The sequence below is a fragment of the Brachyhypopomus gauderio genome, chromosome 19, assembly GCF_052324685.1.
Source record: "Brachyhypopomus gauderio isolate BG-103 chromosome 19, BGAUD_0.2, whole genome shotgun sequence".
Taxonomy (NCBI): Eukaryota; Metazoa; Chordata; class Actinopteri; order Gymnotiformes; family Hypopomidae; genus Brachyhypopomus; species Brachyhypopomus gauderio.
The window spans coordinates 1,938,356-1,948,355 of NC_135229.1; the positions used below are offsets into that span (position 1 = coordinate 1,938,356).

The following is a 10,000-nucleotide window of genomic DNA, read 5'->3' on the forward strand; positions in this document are numbered from 1 at the left end:
ACTCCCCCCAATCAACAAAGGTGTGTTATGTGTCCCCCAATTAACTCCGCCCAATTCGTTATAAGCTTTATAGTCGGTCCTATAAGCTCCCCAGAATTCCACACACACACACACACACACCACCCTCTCTTAAGTGCTGCACGCAATCCCCAAAGTTTCTTTATACTGTCAGGGAAAAAAAACAACCACGCTGAACTAAACTGGGCCTCATTTAATTTTTCCACTTGGTCAACAATCGAGCGTCGGCAGCAGCTGGTCCCCAGACAGGACCCTCAGTTGAGGCGTACTGTTCGATCGCCTGCACAGAAAGAACACAACTCTATTAGAGCGTGAAGGTATAGACAAGCCTTAGATGAGCTTTCTGTTTAGTTTTGTTTGTAGAGGAAATATGACGATATCTGACAATACTGGCAAACTGGTCTTTTTGAGCCAAGGTTATTTCAAGTTCCTGCCAACAGGGTTGGGTTTATTGAAAATGTCAGACGTAGTGAACTTACAATGGAGCCAAACACCATGAAGCGGGAGAAGCAGTAGAAATGGCATACGGTGTGTGTGTGTGTGTGTGTGTGTGTGTGTGTGTGTGTGTGTGTGTGTGTGTGTGTGTGTGTGTGTGTGTGAATCAGTCTCAGATGGCTAAATAGCAGGGGACTATTCAGTTATTAAGAACAATCTGGTTGGCTGGATTTGAAGATAGCAAGTTATCTGCCATAAACACTTGTGTTGTGTCCTCAGAAACAGACACACAGACACAATCCAGTTCTGCTGAGATAATATATGCCAACGTTCAGCTAGTACTCCACTAACATTATGCTAACATTCAGCTAGTACTCCACTAATGTTAGGCTAATGATCAGCTAGTACTCCACTAACTAACTAACGCTACGCTAACCTAAGTGAAATGATGGTTAGATATGTTCCAGTCAGGTCTCTCAGGTCTTCAAACAGCAATCTACTGGTGATTCCTAACACCCGGTTAAAGATTGGAGAGGGAGCTTTTATGAAAGGTGCTATACAAATAAAGATTATTATTAGTAGTAATCAAATCAAAGTTTATTTGTACAACACTAGTACAACACTATGCTAACGTTCAGCTAGTACTCCATTAATGTTACGCTAACGATCAGCTAGTTCTTCACTAACACTACGCTAATTCCAGGGTGAATTCCTGTGATTAAATCATTCGCTTTTTTCTAGAGTTTGCTGACTCCTCAACCTCTCAGATGGGTTTTCCATTACGCAATAACACATCAGTTACCACACAGCCCAGGGCTTCACCTGTGCTACTGACCAGCTACGCTAACCCGCCTGGGCACATCTCACTGAAGTCCATATCTACACACAAACGAAGGGGAGACAGGAAAAGGAGAGAGGGAAAGAGAGAGAAAAAAAGTTGGAGAAAAAGAGAGACACCTAGACAAAGCATGCAGACTCTTCTTATGGCATTAACATCAGAAGACAAATCTGTTTTATTCGGTCCATCTTCCCCCCTGAGACACAGACAGCCTACATCACAAAGCATTCATCAGCAGGACCTACAGCCTAATGGCCTGTGTCTGCTGGCCCTAAACAGACAACCAAGAACCGCGAAAAAAGGTTCAATTAAATTCACTACTGGGAAATTGAAGTTAGACAAGAAAGTAAACTGAAATGTCATGAAGCACCTGAGCTTCAATGTAAGGAAAGTATCTCATCAAAATGAAATACAACAAACATGGTAGAGAAGCAGTGATCATAACCACAACACAGCGACTGGACACCACAGGACGGCCAGACTAGAAGGAGAAGACGCTCTGGTATCTGCCAGTCAGCAGAGACAGAATCCCACTACCACTCTGTCCTTTTCATGTCGAAAATCAAAACCCAGCAGAGAGTCGTGCCTGCCAAAAATGAGCACCAAGATCCCCACTGTCCCTGCAGCGATGGGAAATGAAGACATTAGAATCCTACTAGGAGAAAACGCACAAGCTGCAGACTTTGCAGGGCAGTTTGTCTCTAACTGTCACAAAATAAGAGCATAGCTGGAAAACATCTCTCGTTAACTAATCTTTAACATTCTTTCACATTCATATCCATTGGTTTTATACACACTTTGCTCATTTTTGCTAATTTCAAAAGAGTAATTTCTTGTCCCACAGTTATATGATGACTTCAATACACTTAATTTGTATTCTCAATTTATACTCATGGAATTAATTATTAATTATAATATATAATTAATTATAATACAGGTTTAATTAACTACAGTGCTTAATTATAATAATTAATTTACAGAGCAAGAGAGAAAGCAAGAATGACAGCATTAACACAATAGCCAAAATCAAACCAAAAGGAATGTTCCAGAAGTAAACTGCTCAACAAAGAGTTTGTGAAGCATGAATGATAAAGGAAATGACTAGACAGTGGTGGGAGGGGCCAGCAAGACCACAGTAGCCACTCCTCACATCATAAAGAGGCGTGACCCTCATGTTTACACAAAGTTAAATACTTTGCACAGTTAATTACCCACAATGCACTCTTTAGTCTGGCAAAGGGGCAGGAAACGTGTGAGATACAGTGGCCTTCATATTAAGGTTAATTTGTCGTTAATTGCATTGTATTTATTTTAAATTTAATTTATGCATTATAATTATGATAACTTCAACCAACCTTAATTAGATTTTACCGGTCATTTACAAGATTAGGCGAAGAGGAGAGATGCATAAATATGTTGAACTGCACATTTCAGACAGTTAACCGCAGAGTAATGTTGAGTAATGTTGAGTATTGTCGGCTCACTCCCAACTCCTGCCACGTCTTCCTTGATGTTTCGCTAAAGTCGGGGCTTGGCAGCAGGGAGGCTGGTGCAGGTGTGAAGAGTTACGTTCTCCCCTGCCGTGTACATGAGCAGATATAGACCCAGACACTAAGGACGAGTGTGTCGGACACGTGGCCTGAATATGACAAAGGGGTCAGTTCAAACCTACTTAAATAGTCCAGCCTTGACATAACTGGTTCATCCATTGAACATGACACTGAAATGAACCTGCCCGGTTCTACCTGAAATTAGTGGAGTTCAGGTACATCAGTTCGAGAGGGAGAAGGGAGAGAGAGAGAGAGAGGGGGGGGGGGGGGGGGGGGGGGGGGGAGGGAGAGAGAGAGAGAGAGAGAGAGAGGGGGGGGGGGGGGAGGGAGAGAGAGAGGTAAGGAGAGGAGAGAGAAAGATGACCATTTGACCTTTAAGGTATCTTTAAAACATCACCTGCTCCGTTTTTAAACTCCTCCCCACCGAGCCCTCGTCACCTTCTAAAACCCGAACATCCACTAACAAGGTGCAGTGCACATGCATGACCTCTGACCTTCTGCAGCTGCAGCTCACCACGTCTCCAAGCCAGTGATCGATCTTAAGCGAACTTAAGATAATTTGTCTCTAAGGCCTACTGATACCCAACATGAAGGAGAGAGAGAGAGAGAGAGAGAGAGAGAGAGAGAGAGAGAGAGAGAGAGAGAGTAGAGAAGAGAGAGGGAGGTAATTATGGTCACGGGGCCGTACTTACCCGCCTGATTGGTGGTGATCTCTATTGCGACATGCTGGGCTGGATACGGACTCTTGTTGGTCACGCCGTTGACAGCCTGGATCTCGAACGTGTAGAGCGTGTGCGCGCCAAGGTTGCCAATGGCGACGCGGGTGTCGGCCAGGCCCAGCTGTCGAGGGGCGAAGTCCACGCCGTCGTCGCAGTGTGAGCAGGCTCGGCGGTCCGCGCGACACTTCTTACACACCACGTTGTACGCCACATCGCCACGACCACCCGTCTCCCGCGGAGCGTGCCACTCCAGGACCACCGAGGTCCCGTTCACCACCGAGATGACGTTCCGCGGTCCTGATGGAACACCTGGAGGGAGGGTGGGCGGGGCATTACACAACAACATTCCGCTTTATTTTACCTAGGGTCAGCACCAAACACAAAATACTGATTTTCTAGTGTTAACAGCATGTCATTGGGTTTAGTACCAAAAAAAAGAGAGTTTTGTGGAGTCGTGTTTGCCTTCGTTCTCCTCAGAGTCAGTTCTGATGTCTGGAGCTCACTGTCTGAACACATACAGTAGCACCAGCACGTTCACGTGGACATTTTTCATCGAGGGAAATTAAAGAGACATGCCCTATGTTTCCATGAAGCTGCTTAAAGCCATCCTTTAGTAATCTTCATGGTGGAGAGAGTTGTAAACGAACACTTATCACCAAAAGTTTCTTTGACAAAATGAACCCTAGGGGCAGGAGCAGGCGAGGGGGTGGGCGGGGTCAGAAGGTTCTAGAATGAGCTTGCAGTGGCCGGGTGCTTATTGGAGCGTCACTCTGTCCTGGCCTCAGGAGAAGGCTCATGCAGTAAAAAGAGTCATGGCCTCCATTCATCATGTCTACAATGTTCAATTTTTAAATGCCCTCGATGATGATGGACCATTAAAAAGTGATTATCTTCCCTGAACTCATTTAAGTTTTAGATGTGATAAGCTGAGGAACCCCCCCTTTATCCAGCTCACGGTCCTCTGTGCAGAAAATGGAGAAATGAGGAAATGATTTCAGGACCCTTTCATCGGCTTCCAGTAGTGTGTTACCATACCAACAACCTGAGGCAATAGACAGCTATTACGTATGTCACAGAGGACACTGGCTATGTCACAGAAGACACTGGCTATGTCACAGAAGAGACTGGCTATGTCACAGAAGAGACTGGCTATGTCACAGAAGAGACTGTCTATGTCACAGAAGAGAATGGCTATGTCACAGAAGAGACTGTCTATGTCACAGAGGACACTGGCTATGTCACAGAAGAGACTGTATGTCACAGAAGACACTGGCTATGTCACAGAAGAGACTGGCTATGTCACAGAAGAGACTGGCTATGTCACAGAGGACACTGGCTATGTCACAGAAGACACTGGCTATGTCACAGAAGAGAATGGCTATGTCACAGAAGAGACTGTCTATGTCACAGAGGACACTGGCTATGTCACAGAAGAGACTGTCTATGTCACAGAGGACACTGTCTATGTCACAGAGGACACTGTCTATGTCACAGAGGACACTGGCTATGTCACAGAAGACACTGTCTATGTCACAGAGGACACTGTCTATGTCACAGAAGAGACTGGCTATGTCACAGAGGACACTGTCCTCTGTCACAGAGGACACTGGCTATGTCACAGAAGAGACTGTCTATGTCACAGAAGAGACTGGCTATGTCACAGAAGACACTGGCTATGTCACAGAGGACACTGGCTATGTCACAGAGGACACTGGCAATGTCACAGAAGAGAATGGCTATGTCACAGAAGAGACTGTCTATGTCACAGAGGACACTGGCTATGTCACAGAAGAGAATGGCTATGTCACAGAAGAGACTGTCTATGTCACAGAGGACACTGGCTATGTCACAGAAGAGACTGTCTATGTCACAGAAGACACTGTCTATGTCACAGAGGACACTGGCTATGTCACAGAAGAGACTGGCTATGTCACAGAGGACACTGGCAATGTCACAGAAGAGAATGGCTATGTCACAGAAGAGACTGTCTATGTCACAGAGGACACTGGCTATGTCACAGAAGAGAATGGCTATGTCACAGAAGAGACTGTCTATGTCACAGAGGACACTGTCTATGTCACAGAAGACACTGTCTATGTCACAGAGGACACTGTCTATGTCACAGAGGACACTGTCTATGTCACAGAAGAGACTGTCTATGTCACAGAAGAGACTGTCTATGTCACAGAAGAGACTGTCTATGTCACAGAGGACACTGGCTATGTCACAGAGGACACTGTCTATGTCACAGAATACACTGTCTATGTCACAGAAGAGACTGTCTATGTCACAGAGGACACTGGCTATGTCACAGAAGAGACTGTCTATGTCACAGAAGACACTGGCTATGTCACAGAAGAGACTGGCTATGTCACAGAGGACACTGGCAATGTCACAGAAGAGAATGGCTATGTCACAGAAGAGACTGTCTATGTCACAGAGGACACTGGCTATGTCACAGAAGAGAATGGCTATGTCACAGAAGAGACTGTCTATGTCACAGAGGACACTGGCTATGTCACAGAAGAGACTGTCTATGTCACAGAAGACACTGTCTATGTCACAGAAGACACTGTCTATGTCACAGAAGACACTGTCTATGTCACAGAGGACACTGTCTATGTCACAGAGGACACTGTCTATGTCACAGAGGACACTGTCTATGTCACAGAAGAGACTGGCTATGTCACAGAAGAGACTGGCTATGTCACAGAAGAGACTGTCTATGTCACAGAAGACACTGTCTATGTCACAGAGGACACTGTCTATGTCACAGAGGACACTGTCTATGTCACAGAAGAGACTGGCTATGTCACAGAGGACACTGGCAATGTCACAGAAGAGACTGGCTATGTCACAGAAGAGACTGTCTATGTCACAGAAGACACTGTCTATGTCACAGAGGACACTGTCTATGTCACAGAAGACACTGTCTATGTCACAGAAGACACTGGCTATGTCACAGAGGACACTGGCTATGTCACAGAGGACACTGGCTATGTCACAGAAGAGACTGGCTATGTCACAGAAGAGACTGGCTATGTCACAGAAGAGACTGTCTATGTCACAGAAGACACTGTCTATGTCACAGAGGACACTGTCTATGTCACAGAGGACACTGTCTATGTCACAGAGGACACTGGCTATGTCACAGAAGAGACTGTCTATGTCACAGAAGACACTGTCTATGTCACAGAAGACACTGTCTATGTCACAGAGGACACTGTCTATGTCACAGAGGACACTGTCTATGTCACAGAAGAGACTGGCTATGTCACAGAAGAGACTGTCTATGTCACAGAAGACACTGTCTATGTCACAGAGGACACTGTCTATGTCACAGAGGACACTGTCTATGTCACAGAGGACACTGGCTATGTCACAGAAGAGACTGGCTATGTCACAGAGGACACTGGCAATGTCACAGAAGAGACTGGCTATGTCACAGAAGAGACTGTCTATGTCACAGAAGACACTGTCTATGTCACAGAGGACACTGTCTATGTCACAGAGGACACTGTCTATGTCACAGAAGACACTGTCTATGTCACAGAAGACACTGGCTATGTCACAGAGGACACTGGCTATGTCACAGAGGACACTGGCTATGTCACAGAAGAGACTGTCTATGTCACAGAAGAGACTGTCTATGTCACAGAAGAGACTGTCTATGTCACAGAGGACACTGTCTATGTCACAGAAGACACTGTCTATGTCACAGAGGACACTGTCTATGTCACAGAGGACACTGTCTATGTCACAGAGGACACTGTCTATGTCACAGAAGAGACTGTCTATGTCACAGAGGACACTGGCTATGTCACAGAGGACACTGGCTATGTCACAGAGGACACTGGCTATGTCACAGAAGACACTGTCTATGTCACAGAGGACACTGTCTATGTCACAGAGGACACTGTCTATGTCACAGAAGACACTGTCTATGTCACAGAAGACACTGTCTATGTCACAGAGGACACTGTCTATGTCACAGAGGACACTGTCTATGTCACAGAAGAGACTGGCTATGTCACAGAGGACACTGTCTATGTCACAGAGGACACTGGCTATGTCACAGAAGACACTGTCTATGTCACAGAGGACACTGGCTATGTCACAGAGGACACTGGCTATGTCACAGAAGACACTGTCTATGTCACAGAGGACACTGGCTATGTCACAGAAGACACTGTCTATGTCACAGAGGACACTGTCTATGTCACAGAGGACACTGTCTATGTCACAGAGGACACTGTCTATGTCACAGAAGACACTGGCTATGTCACAGAGGACACTGGCTATGTCACAGAGGACACTGGCTATGTCACAGAGGACACTGGCTATGTCACAGAAGAGAATGGCTATGTCACAGAAGACACTGGCTATGTCACAGAGGACACTGGCTATGTCACAGAGGACACTGGCTATGTCACAGAAGACACTGTCTATGTCACAGAGGAGACTGTCTATGTCACAGAGGACACTGTCTATGTCACAGAAGAGCTTGCCACATGTCATAATAGAGAATGCCATATGTCATAGAAGAGACTGGCTATGTCACAGAAGAGCTTGTCACGTGTCATAATAGAGAATGTTTGTATCACAGATCGTAAAGGCGGTGGTAGGATGTAGAACATGCGGTATCAGTATCAGGAGGGCGGGCCGTTTGAAAGACTGCATGTTATACCAGACTAAGTGCAAGAGGCATCCTGGGTTCTCCATATACTTGGGAGAATTAGTCATAGCCTCCTGCCTTAAGGGCAAAACGAATGAATGATACTTTAGATATTGATACAAATAACGCAGGGCACTTGGATGTGTTAGTGTGTGATGGATGTGTTGGTGTGTGATGAATGGGTTTGTGTGTAATGGATGTGTTAGTGTGTGATGGATGTGTTGGTGTGCGGTCTGGCCCGGTGCCGAGAGATGAACTACACACCTGCTACTACGGAGCCTGCAGTCATAACGTGTGTGCGCGTGTGTGTGTGTGTGTGTGTGTGTGTGTGTGTGTGTGTGTGTGTGTGTGTGTGTGTGTGTGTGTGTGCGTGCAGAAGAGAACAACACATTCATAAGGCTGGAATGCCGATGTCAACAGTAAGAAGTGTAAATGACATTTTGCAATAAGTATTCATATTATTAGATTTCAAAACATAAACACACACACACACACACACACACACACACACACAAATACCCTTGTCCTCCGATCAGAGGGACTAGTGCATATATAACTTTGTGGACATGTAAAGTATTGCTGGAAGAGGTCTGAACCAACCTCTTACACACACTGTACTGTGTCCCATAACACCAGGGATAAAATGGATCCAGAGAGCACAGGAAGTGTTTCCATGGAAACCTGTGTGCCGCAGGAAATGAACCTGTTACAGCTGCTACACCTGGACGTGCTTGATCCTAACAGGTTAATTACACTGTACAACCTCACTCTGATCCTAACAGGTTAATTACACTGTACAACCTCACTCTGATCCTAACAGGTTAATTACACTGTACAACCTCACTCTGATCCTAACAGGTTAATTACACTGTACAACCTCTCTCTGATCCTAACAGGTTAATTACACTGTACAACCTCACTCTGATCCTAACAGGTTAATTACACTGTACAACCTCACTCTGATCCTAACAGAGGTTCATCTATTACACTGTACAACCTCACTCTGATCCTAACAGGTTAATTACACTGTACAACCTCACTCTGATCCTAACAGAGGTTCATCTATTACACTGTACAACCTCACTCTGATCCTAACAGGTTAATTACACTGTACAACCTCACTCTGATCCTAACAGGTTAATTACACTGTACAACCTCACTCTGATCCTAACAGGTTAATTACACTGTACAACCTCACTCTGATCCTAACAGGTTAATTACACTGTACAACCTCACTCTGATCCTAACAGAGGTTCATCTATTACACTGTACAACCTCACTCTGATTCTAACAGGTTAATTACACTGTACAACCTCACTCTGATCCTAACAGGTTAATTACACTGTACAACCTCACTCTGATCCTAACAGAGGTTCATCTATTACACTGTACAACCTCACTCTGATCCTAACAGAGGTTCATCTATTACACTGTACAACCTCACTCTGATCCTAACAGAGGTTCATCTATTACACTGTACAACCTCACTCTGATCCTAACAGGTTAATTACACTGTACAACCTCACTCTGATCCTAACAGGTTAATTACACTGTACAACCTCACTCTGATCCTAACAGGTTAATTACACTGTACAATCTCACTCTGATCCTAACAGGTTAATTACACTGTACAACCTCACTCTGATCCTAACAGGTTAATTACACTGTACAACCTCACTCTGATTATAACAGGTTAATTACACTGTACAACCTCACTCTGATCCTAACAGGTTAATTACACTGTACAACCTCACTCTGATCCTAA

The 10,000-nt window shown here is 45.0% G+C and overlaps 1 protein-coding gene across 1 annotated transcript in view; it reads right to left on the bottom strand.

The window, feature by feature from the left end:
* ephb1 (EPH receptor B1) overlaps positions 1 to 10,000 on the bottom strand; it is a 110,603-nt gene that overhangs the window by 85,433 nt on the left and 15,170 nt on the right. The window contains exon 2 of the mRNA XM_076981300.1: positions 3,534 to 3,869. Coding sequence (XP_076837415.1) covers positions 3,534 to 3,869 — 336 coding nt within the window. The remainder of the gene's footprint in view (positions 1 to 3,533; positions 3,870 to 10,000) is intronic.